This window comes from Centroberyx affinis, unplaced genomic scaffold (assembly GCF_046629955.1).
Source record: "Centroberyx affinis isolate AG114_WGS23_722 - 3 ecotype Tasmania unplaced genomic scaffold, CSIRO-AGI_Caff_v1 ptg000398l_1, whole genome shotgun sequence".
Classification (NCBI taxonomy): Eukaryota; Metazoa; Chordata; class Actinopteri; order Beryciformes; family Berycidae; genus Centroberyx; species Centroberyx affinis.
In genome coordinates, this window is record NW_027279066.1 from 339579 (window position 1) to 360610 (window position 21032).

The window sequence follows — 21032 nt, forward strand, 5'->3', positions numbered from 1 at the left end:
ATGCTCCTCTGCTCTCTCTCCCTCAATAGCTCTAAACCCTCATCTCTCTCTCTCTCTCCCTCTCTCTCTCTCTCTCTCTCTCCCTCTCTCTCTCCTCTCTGACAGTAAATTGAACCTCATCTCTCTCTTCACTCCTTTTCCCCTCTCCCTCACAGTGAACACTTTATATCTCTCTCACTCTCACTCTCTGTCTCTGTCTCTCTATCTTTCAGCCATTGCTCCAGACTTCTCCCAGAACCTGTTGAAGGCCCAAACCCTGGCCCGACAGGGTGGCGACGTGCTGATCGAATGCAAGCCCAAGATGTCTCCTCGGGGCATGATTTCCTGGAGGAAGGGGAAGGAGGCCCTAAGAGAGAGCCACAGGTACCAGGTTTTCCTGTGTAGAGCAGAAAGTGGAATGGTACTACAATTAAAAGAGAAAGAAATAGTTTAGGTCCAATGCTTTATTTGCAGTCTACTATTTCACCGATTTGTTATTTTAGCATTCCCTACTTGATATTCCTAGTGACAAACTGCAAAAAAACAGAGCCACAGTGTGACACAATACAATTTGAATTTCATGACACGTTCTGGACTTTCTCCAGCTATCTGCATTTCTTCCCCCAACTCCATTGTACTTTACTCTCTTGGTCGTGCTCGGAGCCGGTTGCCTCACTGTTTACTTAAGGTAATTGGCCGTTCCTAGACTGCGGCACACGGATCGATGCACTGATCCATCAGCTCATTAGCAGCATGTAGGGCCCCGATGGTTGTTAGGGCAAAACGCAGGCTATGATCCAGGCTACCATGTATGCACGGAAGAGGCAGATGAAATCCCCGCAAGGAACGATCAATCGCTCGCCAATGAGCAACATACATTCCCCGCCCTCTTCCACGGTAGTGGTGGTGACACTAGGGAAACTAGCCGAACACCTTGTTTTATTACAAATCAGGTCAATTGCAGAACAATGCAATACCTCTGTGTGATGGATGGTGGAAGAAAAAGGGAAAAAAAAGGTGTTAATCAGACGAGAAAAACACATTCTCCTCTGCAGAGGTGATGGTGGTCAAGGTAGCAGCGGTGTGGATAGTGAAAGAATGATCAGAATACACTTTGTTGATACTCACATGGCAGCAGTCCGACAGATATGGTAAAAAGCCTTGAACTATATGGCCTTTTCTGCATTGGCAATTGTTAGATGTGAAACAGACATGTGCTCGCTCGTTTTCAAACACACACAGAGACGCACAGACAATTACAGGAAATACAATCGTCCTTCTTGAGTCTAAAATGTCACCACTTGATGATATTTGCACAGCTCTCGTGTGCTTGGAAACCTCAACAAGCATAGACTGCGTGGTACCAAGAGTCTTTCGAGTATGCTTTAAATCAGCTCTAATTGTATCGAACATTGTGCACAGGACTCTTCCTGATGCAACAGTTTCCACTTTCTGTTTCACACAGAAATGACAGAAAAAAAACATAAACATGTAGAGACATCAGAAAAGAGAAGAATAATACTGTAAACATAACAAATGTATAACAAAGTATATTAACTAGACAGAATGGAGATCACAGCCTAGTTATGAAGAAAAAAGGTAGAGAAAGTCTAACTGATATTAACAAATGCAGGTATAGTCATATAAGCTTATACATAAATAAAACGTATAAAGTTACATAAAAGAACAGAACATAATAAAGTATTATACACTCCATCTACAGTTTTTATAAATAAAGCCAATACAAAAGGCAAAACAAAATGTGAAAAACAGGAAAAGAAGAATACAAAAACAGGACATATCAAAGCTCAAAATCCCATGCCTTTATAACTGATAGTTTTTCCCATTTACCAGTAAAAGCAAATCCCTTACCTTTCTCTCTCATAATTAGCCTTTCCAACAAATAGTGATGTTTGAGGAAGGAAATAAATGAAGCCAATGATAACTGTTTATTTGGAGTATTAAATATGTAAAGTTTGCCAAGCAATACAATTGTATTCAATAAAGTATTTTGGTCATCATGAACTCCCCACATAATTGTGAGAGGGGACAAAGGCAAGAAATTGGCTTGTGAAAGTAACCAATCCGCCACCTGCTGCCAAAAGGATGCAACAAGTGGACAGTACCAAAATAAATGCATGGCATCCTCCTCCTCATCAGAGCAAAATCTACAAAAGCTTTCATCAATTATCTTCTACAACTTAAGCATTCTCCTTGTAGGTAATATAAAACATTTTCAACTGAAAACCCCATAAATAGGTGGAAAAAGATGTGCTATAAAAGGAGTTAAAGATTCTAAACCAAGGAAGTGGCATATCAAACACATTTTCCCAGTATGATTGAAAATGATACACATCACGATTGATTTTAATTTTAATTTCTAATGCAAGGGCAGCAAACATTTACATTTTCTTGTGTTTTCCTGAGCAATGATCTCCAAGATAATGGAACAGCAGACACTAGCTGCATGTAAGAGAGACTTGTACATAAATCCCCATATTTTCCAATAAAACTATCAAACACATAAACATTGCCATTGACATCTACGATATCATCGACTAAATAAATATGCTTCTCAAAAATAATGACCAGCAAAGAGGCTTGTTATTTATGCAAATGTTTTCATTAAACCATAACAACTGCTGCAGAACCTCTGTTGAATTTTTTGGTGGAACAAACTGAAAATGAAGCCATGAAGTCAGTGAATTTTGAAAAAAAATTGGAAATATTAGATAGAAATGGGAATATATGCTTCACAAAGGATTGACTTAACTGAAGAAAGGGGAAAAGGGTTCTAATATATGGAGTACATACAGACTGAAGAAGCTTGGTAGAAAACCAATTTTGATTGTTATATACTCTTTGTATCCATGAAGCTTTCAGGCTATAATTAAGAGCTGAAAGGCTTAACAAACCTAAACCACCACTTGCACGAGAATTATACATTATGTTAGTTTGATTTTTTTCAGGTTTACCATTCCAAATGAACCCAAAAATGTTCTGTTCATACATCTTAAAACAGGCATCACCAGGGGAAGGTAGAGACAACAGGCAGTAGGTGAATTGTGGAACAATCAGATAATTAATTAATGTAACTTTACCATAGAGTGACAGATGATTACCTCTCCAAGGCTGCAGAATTTTATCTGCTTTACTAAGTTTACTATCTAGATTCGCTTTTACCAAATCCATCTTATTTGCTGGGATATGAATCCCCAACAAATCCACAGGTCCATCAGTCCATTTAATAGGCGCTTGAAATAGCATCTGAAGAATTTAGTGTTTCAAAGAGCCAATTCTAAGAAGGCAACATTTTTCATAATTTGGCATCAAGCCTGATATAGAGGCAAAATGGTCTAATTTTTTAATGAGCGTTGCCAAGGAGCACATCTGACCTAATATGGAAAGTAGCATCATCAGCATAAAAGGAAGACTTAGACTCCAAGCCACTGATTTCCAAAGCCTTAATATTAGCATTGTTTCTTATTTTTATGGCCAGTATTTCAATAACAAGAATAAACAGATAAACAGAAAGTGGGCACTGGGCAACCTTGCCTAACACCCCTAAAAAGCTTAATCCCATGTCAAGAGATATGACCATTATTGATGATTCTACTAACAAGATTTTGATACAAGACATGAATCCAACTGATCAATGATTCCCCAAAGTTAAAGTATTTCAAACACTGATACATAAAATTCCATTTAACCTTATCAAAGGCTTTTTCAAAATCAGCCACGAATATCAAACCAGGTAAATTCTCTTTATCATGATATTCAATGATTTCCAAAAGACGCCTGATATTATCCCCTATGAAGCGACCTTCCAAAAAGCCAGTTTGGTCAAAGTGTATTAGATGTTGAATGACTTGCTTTACTCTGAGTGCAATACACTCCACTTTCTGTTTGATAACATCTTTATTTGTGCAGGCATGTACCAGCAGGAGGTGAGGCACACCTGCTGGTGCATGTGGCGAGGTAGTGGGGGTCCAAATTTCTCATTTGATCTGGGATTAATTGTTCAACGGGCTCAGCAGCTTTTCCACGCTGTGCCTCCGGGATATCCATCTCCACCACAGTGGGAGCGCAGGGGGTTTTCGCTCTGTCTCACCTCCTCCAGCCCAGACAATATGTTAGGGAAACTATATAGGTGAGATCAGGGTGGAGCAAAACTGATTCTTGATGTCGATGCAAGGCTGAGACTTCTTGGTTAACAGGAGGGATACATTTTGTTTGAGGGGGAGCAGCAGTATCAGCACCAAGATTATGTGTTGCAAACGCCTGCTAAATGTTAGACCTAGCTTGCAGATTTACCATCCTCTTAAGGCACTGAAAGGAAACTGCATCCCACAACCATTGCATATGCTTAAATCATTTCATATCTGTGATTTGGTTTTGTGATCCATACAGTAATGTGCAATATCAGTGGTACACATAAAAAAACAGAGTTGCCCATTTGAGATGTGATGTTACAGCCCTGCCTTGAAGTGAGTGAGCTGAATATAAGATGTTGGGGTTTAACATTACGGCTCCATCTCTCACAAACCAATTCCCCTGTTTCAGGCTCTTTAGCATTTACATTCCTCCATATCGAGATGGGGCTGCTACCAGTGCTATTACAGGAGTGGCTAATCCATCCCACTGGCTCTGCTGAAATTCCCATAATTCCTTCTAATCTTCCAGGGATAATGTTTTCAAGGATCTGGAGCAGAGGAGAACAAATCAACTAAGAACAAGGCGGGATCTGATTAGTTAATGAAATCATGCGGCGGCGATAGCTACAACAGTTCATATCGCAGGATGTATAACAGGATAGCCTTATAACAGGATTGCTGTGCACTTACACAGGAGCTGTAAGGTTAACAGTAATGTGCTTACCATAATTTAATTTCAGCGCTGACCGCTGCCAACAACTGTAAAATGGATATAGGAAATAGCTCTCACAATATTGGCCTTAAATTGAACCACTGTGTGTAAGATTGTTATGCTAAACTGGACGTGTTGTTTCATCTTGTGAAGTGAATCCACTTACAATCCTGCTACTAAAAACAGTGAAGAGCTTTCTGGACATTGTACCAATTCAGAAAGTGCATTACCAGTGAGAGAAATGAGCAGACGAATAAAGAACAGACCCCATTTTTCATTTTGTATTCTTTCTCAAGTGCTTGTGAATACTACAAGTTAGTAATATAAAATAGTTTATTATGCAATCCTTTTTAAGTGGTTAGAAGAATGTTTTTCATTTACGGCCATTTAGTTTTTTGTTACACCATGGAGAGACAAACCAGGGTTTGAGATTACAGCCAGTAGCTCACTTTAACATCGGCCAATAAGGTCGAGGAAGAGAGCTTGTTTACTATATCTCACCACCAAGCTTTTATGTACCCCACAAATTTCACCAGCATCTTAATTGCTCCAGAGCACCTATGAGAGAAAAGAGAACAAAGAGCATTTTAAAGAGAAAATGCTCCTTCCATCTTTATCTTGTGCCATTCCTTTCTACCTTTGATAAGGAGGAAGTCAGACATTGGCTACTGCACCGTTTAATGCCAAGTCTTATCCCTGTGACATCTCATATCCATAACTCTTTATTATGGTCCATTACAAAGGAAGCCGTCGGCTCAGTTAGGAGAATATACTTCCTGCTCCCCGGGGAATGGACACTGGAGAAGAGGCTAATGTATTTTAATTCCTGCAGCCTTGTAGGCTTAACGGGTCATTTTTGATCATCCTGGAAGGTCCTGGCTGCCTTCTAGGGATCTTTTAGGAGGCAGTGTGTAAGTTCTTCTTTTAAAGCAGCTAATGTGTTCGAAACATCGGCTGAACCCCATCACACCGTCCCGCGCAGTTTAGATGATGAGAGGGGAGCTTAAAGTGAGGATTTGCAGGGATATGCATTTTTCAACAGGCTAATTAATTTCTAAGGACACAAGTGCAGGCAGGAAATTCTTCTAAAACCACAGTTGATAGATGATATCAGAGAATAGCGTAACAATTTGATCAAATTGGCACATCCTCTTTGAGGAAATTAACTGTAGATAGATTTTGTACAGTAGTCAAATGTCACTAACAACATAACGTAATGTTTCCCACCACTCAAAATTGTGGGATTTTATTTAGTTTTGTGCTTATATCTTTCCTTAGGTAATTGTTTTCCCTTCAAGTTGAGAGAAATCCCAACACATGGCAATGATCATGTAATTAATATCTGAATATAATTTATATCATACTGTCTGCCAATTATGCCATTGTATCAGAATGTAATCCCATCAAATGTTTTACGTCATCAAATATTAAAACGGCATCTGTGCTCATGAATCTTAATGGTTGCTGCTTGTATGTAATAAACTTTGATAAGGATGGGCCAAATTAATTAATAGTTCAACAAGCAATGACTGTCTTGTTGGCTTTAGGGTGTTTATTTTTAACAGTGTGATACTTTATTGATCCCCGTGGGGAAATTCTCGTGTTGCTTGCTTTCCTCCAGGGAGGTTGGAGCTGGTAGGGAGTCAGTGTTGCTCAAGGACGTTTCAGCAGGGCAGAGTCTCGCCGACCCTGGTTCTCCGCTGTGCCGATTGAAGGATGGGCTCTTTAACAACTAGACCATCCTGTGTCCCTTATTATTTTTTATTGTCTGGAGATATACAACACAGTTTCCATGATGATCAGTAGCAGGGATTCACCCTTATAGACTCATTGCTATTTTCATTTTGTTGAGTGTTGTCAGGCCAGCCACTACTGCAATTGTGGCACTAGTGAGTCATTGTTTGTGTCAGCTAGATAATGGAAATATTTTATTAAGGATAGTCTTTAAGGCTCCGTGGGATGAGATAGATTACCCCAAGTTATTACAGAGATCTAAGGAGAGAAAACAAGGAATATGAAGGCCTTGATAATAAAGAAAAGACAAGATGATCAAACAAGATCAAACATGAGTAGTAGGTATGAGTAATAAATGATGCATTGTATCACGCTGGCTTTAGTGATATCTGATCATTTCTTGATTAAAATGTCTTTGAGTATAATGGTTGTGCTGCATTATCAGCATGCTGAATACATGAACAACTGCTTTAGCTTTTCATCACTCATTTGGCCAGTTTTTCAGAGAGGCAAGGAAATGTTCCATCGGCAAATAAAAGCGGAGGAGGAAGCATTACTTAAAAACAGTAAATAGTATGAATCAAACCATTTAATAGAGAAAGGCTTTTTACTGTGTACCTCAATCAGTTTTGACCCTGTCAGTCATTTCAAGTGAACATGTGTACTTGGTTTTCCCAGGCTTGTGAGGATCTCACCCAAAATGCCACTTAAATATTCTTTTCCTTTTATCCTCTGTCCTTGACTCTGCTCAAAATGCAATGAAAGAATGGGGCATCTTGGTAATTTGGACACCCTAGTGTGTTGTATTATAGAAGTTCAACTTCGTCGAAGCAGGTTGAATTTGTTCCTCTACAGGTGAAAATTGCTCTGACATTTAGAAAACTACATTGTATTTAGTCCAAGAACTGGTTGGATTGAATCTTCACCTTATGTGCCTTTGTTGTTTTTAACTCAGTGCACAGAGACATGTGAATACTGTGGAGTAATGCATGATTATTGTTATGCTTATTATTATTATTATTATTAGTAGTAGTAGTAGTAGTAGTAGTAGTGGTAGTAGTAGTAGTAGTAGTATTACTGTGATTACTCTGAGATTTATTAAAGTCTGCATAAATCTCATTTATTCAGGTCATAAATAAACAGCTGTCATTGTCTGTCATTCCACATTAAAATAACACATTAGAAGTGAGGTGATTTCAATATTGCTTGCTTAATTCACTGTGGCAGAAGTAGCTTTGCCATTATGTTTAATTTCCTACAGTTGTTAACAGTGCATTTGAGGAGTTAAGCGTCTAACTCAACATGTTGCACCGCATCAAAAGCAATCATGCTCTTATTCAATTTTATCAATGAAGGTTAACGCATGGCGTTTTGAAGCAATATTTCCAACCTTTACCAGCAATTACCACCATACGAATCAACTCTTGAACAATAATAATAATAATAATAATAATAAAAAACAGTAATAATTTTGAACACTTGAACATAATGATCAATCAAAAGTATGCCAATACCAGGTCTCTCTTGAGAATGAGACCCTGTGTCTCAATGAGATTACCTGTCTAAATAAAGGTTTAAAAAAAATATATATATATCTATATATATATATATATATATATATATATATATATATATATATATATATTTATATATTTATCTATTTATACAAATCCCAAACTTTGTGTGGAAAGGTGTGTGTGCATCCTTTTTGTGTATATGCATTGTTTATACATGAGGCCCAAAAAGTGCTGAAGAAACTGATCAAGATGAGACCTTCCCCCTATAGAGTGACCTTGTCCTGCTGGTGTTATCAGCCGAAGTGCAGAGAAATCAGACTACTGTATAACTCACATTCACACTGAGGTTCTACTCATTTCTTGCCATAAAGCATAGGGAGCCAATTAAAATTCACAGAGATAAACTTCAGGCTAAACTTATAATACTTTAAGACTCATTTAGAATAGCTTTTTTATTCACTCATGAGCTCTGAATATATATCCAATGACAGCCACCCTAGCTTCCACTAGTAGGACTGTAATTGAGTATTAGTCTAATTGTGAAGCGCTGTCAACTGACCTAATGCGGCGTTCAATTCCCTTTTTTTTTTACCTCCAGAGTTACCGTGTTGGATAATGGAAGCCTACGGATTGCCAATGTTACTAAAATGGATGCTGGTCTCTACACGTGTGTAGCCAGAAACCAGTTTGGAGTAGGGAGCAGCGCCGGCAGCCTTTTGGTTAAAGGTAAGCCATCATCAGCCCTTACTGTTTTCAACGGAAGGTGAAATTGCCTATTTGCTGTGTGTCATGGGTTTTAGGAAGGGGGTTGGATGTTATTTCATAAAACTTGATATTAATTCAGTGCAACAGCAGGCTTCATACAGGATTTGTTATTCAGTCTTTGTAATAAGCTTACACATAATTTGGGGTTGTCAATATTTTTGGGTAGCACAAAATAAATGATCCTTAATCTGAATCACAAGAGCTGTGAAAGACAACTGACCTCTGCTGCATTTTAAATTAACCGTTATTAACCCTCGCTGCACACTTTATGAACAAACAGACTGAAGATTTGCGTAGTTGCTACTGTCAAGACTGGCCTCCACTTACCTGACAAGAGGTACAGTGCAATTAGTTGATTGGCCGTGGTTAGAGGAAGCGTGACTTAAGGCTCATTGCATTCCTGTGCCCCAATGTTTAATTCATACTTTTTGTACAGCGGCTAATAGCCATGCTCGGTTTGTTTAAGATTTCAATCCATTTAAATCACACGCTTCTGCAAGGCAATGAATTTTCTAGGCCTTTCTAAAGAGCAGAGTCAACAACAGCGCTCTATTAAAATGCCTTTTGGTGATTCCTCTTCAGAAGTTTTTGAATTGCAAATTGGATGGTATAGAACCCACTTTCACTTTCTTTTCTTTTTCACAGCCTCTTTGCATGTATCAATGGGCCTATCATACATATGTGTATATTTTTAACTCATAACTTTGTAGGTTATATTCATGAAATTCCACCAGTGCCTTTTATAAGGAGATGATGCCAGCCACCAGTTCATGCGATATTCAGGCATAACTGAAACTCAAGTGCACTATTTAAGTCTCAGAAGCAACTCAGAATTTTGATGCTCAGGCATAATTAAACATCCCAGCAATTAGCACCTTATCAAGTCTACAATACATCTAACCTACTGTAACAAATTGTACGTTTATGTGAGGTTGCCATGCTGAGAAGGAACACACTGGAGGGAATAATGGTGCCAATTTGTGATTTTTCCTCCAGTCTGAACAGTAAATGAGCCTGACAGCTTTGCAATAGGAAGCGGAAAGTTTTGCCCCTCTCATCTCGCAATCTGGTGCCAAACTTCCCTAAGACTCACCTGGAATGCATTGCTACGACCAGTCGGTTCTCCTTAGGGGGTGCGAGATAAACAAGCCGGCTTGTTTTGACAGAGCCGAATATAGACCGTTACTCTCCCTGACATGCTGCGTTGGCTTGCTTGTCCATTAGATGCTTATGACATGCATGCATAATTCACAATGGACTGGTGTATGGGCCTCTCAGCCCACGCTATATTCTCTGCACTGCGCTGCTGTTGAATGAGACACCCGACCGAGACGGACCAAAGATTATGCTGATGTGCACCACGCTGAGGTTGAAATAGGATGACTTTTTGTCTAGGCACAAACAGAGCCAAATTATAGACTCGGCTCTGACCTGTGGAAATGGCAGAGAGGTTTTTTCTATTCTTCCCTGTGGTTGTTTAGTGATATATCACACCATGCTCCAATTTATGGAACCTGCAGAAACAGATGCGATATAAATTCACCTGCAGAATCAAAAGTAATATATCCTGAGACCTGTTATTAATTTGTGGTTAATATCTAGGAGTGGATTTCACAAAACCTGTTTTTGAGAGTGAGGTTCTTTTAAAAGAGAGAGATGCAATATAAACTCACCTGCAAAATCAAAAGTAATATATCCCGAGACTTACTATTAATTTGTGGTTAATATCTAAGAGTGGATTTGACAAAACCTGTTTTTGAGAGTGACATTCTTTTAAAGCGCAGCCATTTCTCAGTGTTCCCGGAAAATAAAAAATAAAAAAGAAGCAAGCTGAAATAAGTGGAGAACTATCCATACAGCCGCAGACAGCCCGGGGTAAAAGCTGTAACTATAGTGGAAGAGGAGAGCCTTCCTGCTGTTTGCGTGGCCTCATTTTGTAACCCGGTGCTCTGTGTTCCCAGAGCCGACTGCGATCACCAGTCCAGCGGGGCATCTGGACGTGACGGTCGGCGAGAGCATCGTGCTGCCCTGCCAGGTATCCCATGACCCCACGCTGGACCTCAAGTTCACCTGGTTCTTCAACGAGCAGCTTATCCACTTTGGAACCCACGGGGGCTTTTTTGAAAAAGTTGGCGGTGTAAGTGCTGTCTTTGTTTTGTCTGAAAACCACAGCCTCTGGTGAATAGTTTCATGAGCCACTTAACTCATAATACTCAAAAATGTGTCTTTTTACAATCCACAGGAATTTCCACTTATTCACATTTGACTATTGATGAAAGTTTAAAAATACAACTTTTAAGTGGCCTTTTTATGCCTCTGTGCCGGCGACAGCTGTGGCCGGAGGCATTATGTTTTCGGGTTGTCCGTCCGTCCCATTCTCGTGAACGCGATATCTCAGGAACGCCTTGAGGGAATTTCTTCAAATTTGGCACAAACGTCCACTTGGACTCAAGGATGAACTGATTAGATTTTGGTGGTCAAAGGACAAAGGTTAAGGTCACTGTGACCTCACGTCCGTCCCATTCTCATGAACGTGATATCTCAGGAATGCCTGGAGGGAATTTCATTATATCTGGCACAAACGTCCACTTGGACTCAAGGATGAACTGATTAGAATTTGGTGGTCACAGTTCAAGGTCAAGAATTCATACACTAATTATGACAAAATTTCACACAAATGTCTAATAGGATAAAATGATGAAGTGATGACATTTTATATCCAAAAGTTCAAAGGTCAACTTCACTGTGACATCATAATGTTTTGCTTACCACTGTAGCTGAGAAAACGATCTTGGGTCATTCTACAAAAACGGTGGAAGTGCTGTCACTTACTTTTGCAGACACCAAAATCCTTTAAATTGACCTAATAATCACATTAATTACATATGTTCAGTAAATAAAGACTGTCCTTGCAATGATAAAACAAAGTTTATTGGCGGAGGCATACAACCACGAGGCGGTTATTTCTAGTTTTTTTTTAACAGAGTGAGCCAAATGAGCGCCATTAGAATGATGATCAACACATTAACTTTCATTTCACTACAGCTTACTTTCAGCTGCATCTTCCATGAAGCCGAGTATTGAATCAGCGTTCATTATGAATCATATCAAATTAGGGTTTTTTTTTTTAATTAACAAGCGGGCTCTGTGTTTGCCTGTTCCGCTTGTTGATAACACCTCCTCCATTGACAAAAGCAGCGCCCAAGGAATTCATGATTCAATGCTCAGCCATGCATTACATTTGATCATCTAGCATCGAATATATTTCTCTTTTAATTAGGAAAAGCAATTATAAGGTCCTGGTTTCTTTATCACCTCCAGTTGATTCTGCATTCACTGTGATCATGAACAGCAGCAAGAGCTTTATAATTGTGTTTAGTTCATTTGAGCACTTGACTCCCCTGCACCATACACTTGACATGACGCTGACATGTTGTGCTAAGGAAACTAGTGACATATTAATTGCGATCAGTCATTAAACGGTTTCATTCAATTTTCATTATCTCTATGTAGAGGCCAAAATGGGGTAAGACTAATTTGTGTGCGAGCTTTTTGAGAAAGAGAAACTATGGCAACAGACATGCTTTTCAGTATAAATGACTGAGCAGATGAAGTCTGCTGTGAACTCTTTCAAAGAGAATAGGGCTTAAATGTAACATGCCATTGCAGTGAGTCATGGGCTTTTAGACATCATCATAATGTAGCTGCCAGCCAAGTACTGCTCCCCCTAAGTGTATCAATCCCAGTGTCTGATTCTCCTTTTTACTCCTAGACAATGTTACAAAGCAGTGTTCAAGTGTAAAAGTTCAAATTTCTCTGTTACAAATAGAGGTGAGATGTCATGTCAAAAAACCTAAACGCTCTGAACTACAAACAACAAACAAATGCCTGCTTGATCCGACACACACTGCAAACTGAATAACAGCTGAATCATGTACAAATGTGAATAAATATAATAAAACACTTGAACTAAACATGTAGTAACAAGTTCCCTGAGCATTGTGTTATTGCTTAGTGTGAATGGGGGAAAAAAACACTTTGAACTAATTTTGGTCAATTAGAAATTATGTCTCGCTGCTGAGATTTTCAAATTCACTCTCGAAACGATAGCACAGCGCAGAGTTACTGTACAAAACCCTCCAGCAGGATCGTTTAGGTCTGCTGTTTGGGAGTATAACGGACAAGCATTGCACAGTGTGAATACTACATGCCTGTGGCAATATTTAGACCAACCACACATAGAAGTAACACTGAAGCAGCTTTTCTCCAGGCTGCCCCAGGAAACTGGGCTCGTATTCAGTGTCACTGTAGAATCCCTAATATATGCTAATCTGCAAAGTTTCTACAACTCCATCCCTCGTCAGGTTTGGAACATTTTTAAGTTGTATAAAAACAGGAGCTCCAAATGGACTGCATGTTCCTCGCTTTGTTTGAGGGCTAATTGTTACTGCCAGTGCTGCAGTCATGCTGCTGTAACAGCTGTGAATAGGGGTGTTGTAGATAAGACTTATGGAACATGTAGCGTCCATCTGGAAAAACTGTTGTCATGAAATTACAGGACATTTGAAACAGATATAGCAAAAACGAATGCAGTTTTCAATGGTAAGCTACTGGGCTCCATGTGAGCAGCAATGTCACAAGCCAGTACAGCTGTGGAATATTTTAGGTCAAACTCAAAGCAAAGAGGCCCAACACACTATTCTCAACACCACAGACTCTGCTCCATATAACTGGGCTCTAACTCAGCAGTGGATAAACTAGTCAAAAATAATGTCAATACTGGACTGAAAATGAACAAATCCACAAAGTCTCCATACACTGTTGTTGAATTATGCAATATTGCAGTTAACATTTTGCCCAGTATTTTTTCAGTCTAACCCATCTCTGTCAATAAATCATTTCAAAAATAACCCAGCTAATGCATTTCACTGCACACTGAAAATACACAGAGATGGTGTTGCATAGGACTTTGCAGTAGGCGACAGTATGCACAGACATGATGTACTATGGGCAGAGAATGCCAAGGACTTTTTACTGCATTTTGTAGGACTTTCTCCAGAGTCTCATTTGATTTAAGAAGAGTTGTTTTTTCTGCTGTATATAAAATTCACCAAACTGACTGATCTGTGACCCATCCTATCCCCAGTTAAAACATTTTAATGATGTCAGGGGGTTTCCGAAGAGGGAATGACAAGCAGCAGCTGAATTTTTATCTGTCCCTGGTTATACATCAAAGTAATTATTATTGGCGCTGTGTCAAATGGCTAAAATGCTGCCTAATCAGGCAGCCTTCGGAGGTAGAGAGGCATCAAGTCATGTCTCAATTGAATATTTACAAAAAATGCTGCCTGCTGAGGTGCCTCCAACTGGGCACGTTTTGAAGGCAGCATAGACGTATCCTTCGTTGGTCAAGATATCCCACAATCCCGTGCGTCCGCTCCACTGCGCCAACAGAAAAAAAAACAAATGGCGAGCAACAGCCCAGAGTTTGTGTACAAATGTAAGTTATTGTTATTTTTTTAACCTCATATTTTTTTCTACCGAGAAACAGACAGTTTAGTCACTGAATATCCATTCTCTTTTGATGTATAATGCTTATTTAAGAAATTTGCTCCGACTTTCGGATTCACTGAAAACAGACTTTTTTAGGTTAGCCTATCTGTTATGTTAGTTTACTAAGCAGACCATTGAATTATAGCCTAAAGTAAGTTATAGCCTAAACTGTTATTTATTTAATACGCAATGTTTGATCGTTGGTTAACCATTATTGAACTTCACCATTTCAAAGGGTCGATGGAGGATACCACTGCCTTTATTAAGGTCCGGCAGATGCAGGTCCAGACTATAGACTGGTCCAGACTTCACGGGGCAAAAAACAGCGCCCTGAATGGATGGAAGTAAGTTGAGCTGACAAAAGCACTTTTTGTTGTTTAGTATTGAAAACATTCCCATCCCTAAATTCTACCAGTTGGCTATTATTGACTACTAGGCTACTACTATTACTGCTACTACTGTTATTACTACCATTACAACTGCTATTACTCCTATAATAAAAAAAAAAAATACTTAAATAGTCATGGTCGCCCACGTCCTGCAAGGCAGACAGCTGAGCAGCAATTTGGTCTCTCAGGTCACTGCCACTGACTGTCTCTCCATCGCCTCCTTCTCCATCCTCCACTGGTAGGACTTCCCCATTGCTCACACAGATGTTGTGCAGAATTGTACAACCCATGACAACATCAGGGATGAAGTGGTGTCCACCTCCAGTGCGTGGAGGAAGATGGCCCTCCACCTGGTCTTCATCATACCAAACGCTAGCTCAAAGACAGAGCGAGCTCTAGCATGATGGGCATTGAACTTGTCAAGCCAGGTAAGTATTTATTTAAAATGGATTATCGCAAACAATCCTTTCACATACTTTACTCACATATGGAAAAATAATTAATAAATTAACCTGTGTTGTGCCACTCCTCTGACTGGGTTTTTATAAGGTGTCACCAGGGAGATGGGCCTCCATGCATGGATACCCTCCATCACCCAGAGGGAAGGTATCCTGTGGTGGATACACCGACAAATTATCAGTGTTTTGCAGTGTTTCCCACACATAGACTTTACTTGGGCAGGCCGCCCAGGTATATTGACGGCCGCCAAAGTATATTTGGTGACCCATTTTAGCGTTTTTTTTTTTTTTTTTAATCTGTCCGAGAGAACGACGCCAAAAAGACGGCCGACTGAATTCCCGAAAAGAAGAACTAACAGTTAACGTTACTCGGAATACAGCTGAGTTTCCGAGATTAGCACGCTGTATAGCCTAGCTGCTAGTTAGTATCCACGGAGTGGACTGATAATGTTATTATTAACTTTTTAACTCTGACTCTGAATGTTTGCTCCCTCAATCCAGATTAATGTTGAAAAATATTTTCAAAGAAGGAAAAGGACTCGTCTTGAGGAGGAGCAGGACAGTCTGGACCAGAGGAGCTGCTGAGCAGTAAAACAGAGTAGATAATAAAGTCACAGGCTAGTAATGTAACTATGTAAAGATACAGGTGAGACTGACAGCACAGAGAGATGTAGCAGGGCAGAGGGGTAGAAAAGCAGATTTCTCTGTAAAAGGGGTCACATTTCTATTCTTCACCTTGTAGACAAAAGCAAGCAACAAACAGAACAGTGTAGCACTGTTTATATTTTTAAGTTATGTTATCTTTGACACAAAGTACTTTAGATACATACAGGTTAGTTATTTGTTTGACAAATGGAACTATTTAAAATGGAGTACATTAGATATTTTTTCAGCCATCCAGGTAATGGGATCCTTTATTGATACTAGCCTATATATTGACAATATATGCCAACCCACCTACCACCACAAATACTTTTGAATTCTGTGGGAAACACTGCACTGGACTTGGATCTGTGGTCACATACGCCTGCAGCTGGATGGAAGGGACCAAGCTTCTGTCTCTCCAGCGGGTTTGATGCAGATGTGACATCCATCAATGGCACCCATCAACTTTTGTGTATATAGTTTAGTTATTGTACATTGTATATATAACTATTATTGTATAACTATTGTATATATAACTATTATATATAGTTGCATTAGTGTAATTGTGTTTTGTTATGTAGATATGTAGTTATTTTTTATTGGTTATATATTTATGTTCAAATAAAGTACAAAAATCATTATAAAAATGGTTGATTATTTCATAGCAGAAACAGTACTTGAAATGTTTTTTATTAAAAGTAGAAATAGCCTATTAATTGCAGTATAACTACCAGTATAAGTGAAAGTCCTACATTTAAAATTTTAAGCAGGCAAAAAAATATTGCAGCCTAAGCAATGAAAGGGTTATCAAAAGTAAACCTAGTAGTTGCTGAAGATATGTCATTTGAATTGTTAAATATTTAATTGTAGTTCTTGGGTATTATTTAAGTTAGTAAATGTTCTGTAAATCTTTACACTATTGTGGCTGTTATAGTAATAACGTTAGCTATTTTATTAAATCTATATAAAATTCAAATTTATACTGAATACTATCACTAAAAAATATATAAGCAGTTATTCCAAATGACCAACATGTGGCAGTATAACCGCTGTAACTGACGGACGGCAGCTGCCAGTATTTGGCGATGTCATGCTGTCGCGACGCATTGCTGCCTTGGAAGTCCGCCTTAATCCAGACACCTTTACAGGTGCCTTCATACAAAAACGCTGCCTCCAAAGGACACCTGCTGCCTGCTGCCTCGCGAGACAGCAAGGCAGCAGCTGCCTTCTGTTTGAAACACAGCCATGAGCCTCGTCCTGTTTCACAGTCCCTTCTCAGATAAGACATAAACTTAGCGTTAGCTGTGACTTTAAAGTTCAAAGCTAATAATGCATTAGGCACTGAATGGGCGTCTATAGACTAAATGGAATGAGTTGAATAAAAGGGATGGGACTGAAAGAAGCCTTTTAATTCCTCACAAAGAAGTGTCCTCATAATTCATCGTGAAATCCTGCACTCAGTCATTTGTTGTGTCCTTGGACCTGTATCATAACTTTCTCTTCCATTATTTAATACACTGAATGCCAAAAGAAATCACTGTGACATTGCGCTCATATTTGGAGTGCTTTTATTTCATTTTGCAACTCTGGAGTTCTAATATTTTCCTATTTCACATTCTTCTACCTTCTCTGTTGACAGCGCTCGGCTGGTGACATCATGATCCGGAACATTCAGCTAAGGCATGCTGGGAAATATACATGTGCCGTTCAGACCAAAGTGGACAGCGTGTCTATTGCCACTGATGTGGTAGTCAGAGGTACAGATATAAAGTATCAGCCCTTTATTTTCCCATATAAACCCCTACAATACACATTATGTTCCTCATTCCATTCCTAGACTATAAATAAAACTGCGCTTCTGAAAAAAATTGTAAAATGAGATTAGCAGAAATACATCTGATAGAACAAATCCATCTGCAAGTTACAATTAAACATTTTTTCACTTCACTGCCACTAATGTAGCAAACATTGAGGTGGAATCAGCTGCATTTCAATACGACAAACTAGCTTAAGAAATTGTTAGCAGCTGTTACTACCAGTATCAGATGTAATCAATCTATTACATCAAATGTAAGCATGAATAATTATCCTCCCACTCCGTATCTGACTTTCTTCTACCTCTTGTCTTCATTAATCTGCAATATATATATCATCCGGTGTGAATGAACTGTGACTAATTATTCTCCCAGGTCCCCCGGGCCCCCCTGTGGAGTTCCAGGTGACCGAGATGACGGAGACCACCGCCTCTCTGTCCTGGGGCCCGGGGCTGGACAACCACAGCCCCGTCCTCAGCTTCACCATCCAGGCCAGAACGCCTTTCTCTCTGGGGTGGCAGGCTGTTACCACCGGTAGGCTTGGTCTCTGTATGTGTTGGGTGCATGAATGTGAAAAAATAAATAAATAAATAACCTGGTATGCCTTCCAAACATCACACATGAAATGAGATGACAGTAAATAACACATCGCCAGCAGTGGCAGAGCTCGCAGGACTTTGATGAAAGGTTATTTCTGTGGTGTCTCTCAGTTCCCGAGCTGCTGGGGGGGAAGCAGCTGTCAGCCACCGTCACTGACCTGAGTCCCTGGGTGGAGTATGAGTTCAGAGTGCTGGCAACCAACAGCATAGGAACAGGAGAACCCAGCAAACCCTCCAGAAAGGCCCGCACCAAAGAAATGCGTATGTATCACAACTTCTGTCATTCCCTCCAGTTCTAACACTGATATGAATTACTTGTATACATGCTTCTGAAACCATGGTTGATCTGGCAGCTCCCAGGATAACTCCATCCAGAGTGAATGGCGGAGGTGGCGGTCGTTCAGAGCTGGTCATCACTTGGGAGGTAAACCTGCATTTGCATATTATTGATATGATACATAACAGTAATAAAAGGTCACTGACAATGGCTTGAATGCTGAAACATTTGTACATTTTTTTTTTTCTAGGACTTTTGGCATAATTTTAATTGTTCAAACCATAGACTTGATTATTAGACTTGAGATTTTTTGACAATCACTAGGAAAACAACCCCTTTTATATCCGTTATATTCTGTTAACGACACAATTATTTCGAAAATCGCAAGGACATTAGAAGAAGTAAAATTAGCTACTGAGACCATAACCTCTTGTCAAAAAAATTTATTGACTATATTTATGACGAGAAGTTGGGTTGTGGTCCCACTGACTTGCATGAAGTTGGGCCGGGTTTGGGGTGTTTTTGGAGTCAGCCCCTAGTGGATATTAGAGGAATTCCCACTTGCTATAGGCTTCAAAATTCACCCATGGTTTTGGCCGCTTGGTTCAAACCCTTTAATGTGAAGTCTGAACATATCAAGAATAACTCAGTAACACTTAATCAGACACAGTGATAAGTACATGTTAGCAGACTCAAAAGTACCACCCTCAGCACTATTCAAATTGCCCTAACCCATACATAGCTGCATTTCTTGTTGGTATTAATATCTTTAAGATTAGTCATGCCCTACTATCCTGAGTCATCCCTCTGAGCCGTCTCCCCTCGTCCCTCCTCAGCCTGTTCCTGAGGAGCTGCAGAGCGGCCCGGGCTTCGGCTATGTGGTGGCGTTCCGCCCACACGGGGCGCAGGGCTGGATGCAGGCCGCCGTCACGTCCCCCGACGCCTCGAGATACGTCTTCAAGAATGAGAGCATCCCTCCCTTCTCGCCCTACCAAGTCAAAGTCGGGGTGTACAACAACAAGGGAGAAGGGCCTTTTGGTCCAGTGACCACCATCTATTCAGCTGAGGAAGGTATGCAACATAACATCTGCACAGCAAAATCAACAGTGTTAATTAAAAGATCAACACTATGCCAGTGATTATATAAGTCCACACCCACCAGTTAATTTAACAAAGCAATGTGATCTCATGCTGAGATGTGTTATTTTTCTGACAAGTGAAGAAATCTGCCAACAGGGTGAGGTAATTATACTTGTTTGCAATGAAGTTTCACTTGTTTGGCAACAAAATAGAAGGCAGAATTAGGAAGACCACTCCGCTCGTTTCAAGAAAATGTCAGTTTATTCAAAAACAAGTCGATTTGCTTTGGAAACAAGTTGAATGGTCTCATCCTGTTGGCAGATTTTTACACTTCTTTTAAGAAAAATTATTTAACACTCAACAGGAGACTAAATAGCTTGTTAAGATTGATTTGGTTTTTTTTGCAGTGTACAGGTAGTTTTAAACAAAATCTGTAGACTCCCACATGCTGTTTTCACTTTACAAGGGCTTTACTTCAAGACATGTTTCAGTCAAGTGTGTCTTGAAATTAAACCCTTGTAAATGAAAAGTGTGCAGGAGTCTACAGATTTTACGATTGTGCAAAGATTATGTTTTTAGGTAGTTTTGAACACCCACTACCCCAGAGCCATATGAGCTCTTTGAGTGGACAAAAAACTCTGCAATCAACTCTTGTCAACTCCAAATAATTGTTGCTGAAACTTGAACACGTATTTACACTTGTACACATTTACACTGGAAAATTTGCTTGTTCAATCTTGAAAAACAGTCATGATGCCAAATGCCAAATCCTAGCTGTAAAAATCCTGAACATCATGCACTGGTTTACCACAAACATCTTTTACATGACACAAATTCCAATGCAATCAACAGTTTATTACTTCCATACAGAAGGACTTTGTGTCGCAGCCCTCTTCACCTAGTAACAGTTAGAGAAAGAAACTGGATGAAGCCACTGTACACACTCTGTTCAGTTATACTGTATAGGTGGGCGTAGTGATTCCATACCTTCTTCCCTCCATCTTGGTTTTCCTGTGCGCCTCTCAGAGCCCAGCAGAGCTCCGGGGCGGCTGAGGGCGAAGAGTGTGTCGGCGTCCGAGGTGGAGGTCACCTGGAAGCCCCTGGCCTGGAGCAACAACCGCAGACGCATCCTGGGCTACGAGGTCAAGCCAACACACGCCCACACATTTGGAATTGAACAAATAGAATGGACAGAATGGATAGAACCAACAGCTTGTGGCATTTGAATATTTATTTATTTATTTATCTGTTTGTTTATTTTTTGCAATTGACCTTTTTGTGGTGCTGTCTAGCGTCCGATTGTGCATTCAGGAAGTAAGCTGCATGAGCATGTTGAAGCCCCGCAGGAATCATACT

The 21032-nt window shown here is 39.8% G+C and overlaps 1 protein-coding gene across 2 annotated transcripts in view; it reads left to right on the forward strand.

The window, feature by feature from the left end:
* cntn3a.1 (contactin 3a, tandem duplicate 1) overlaps positions 1 to 21032 on the forward strand; it is a 73445-nt gene that overhangs the window by 48941 nt on the left and 3472 nt on the right. For both annotated transcript variants that reach the window (XM_071516334.1, XM_071516333.1), the window contains exons 10-18: positions 213 to 363; positions 8695 to 8822; positions 10823 to 10998; positions 17546 to 17663; positions 18096 to 18254; positions 18431 to 18580; positions 18673 to 18743; positions 19433 to 19667; positions 20703 to 20818. In XM_071516334.1, coding sequence (XP_071372435.1) covers positions 213 to 363; positions 8695 to 8822; positions 10823 to 10998; positions 17546 to 17663; positions 18096 to 18254; positions 18431 to 18580; positions 18673 to 18743; positions 19433 to 19667; positions 20703 to 20818 — 1304 coding nt within the window. The remainder of the gene's footprint in view (positions 1 to 212; positions 364 to 8694; positions 8823 to 10822; positions 10999 to 17545; positions 17664 to 18095; positions 18255 to 18430; positions 18581 to 18672; positions 18744 to 19432; positions 19668 to 20702; positions 20819 to 21032) is intronic.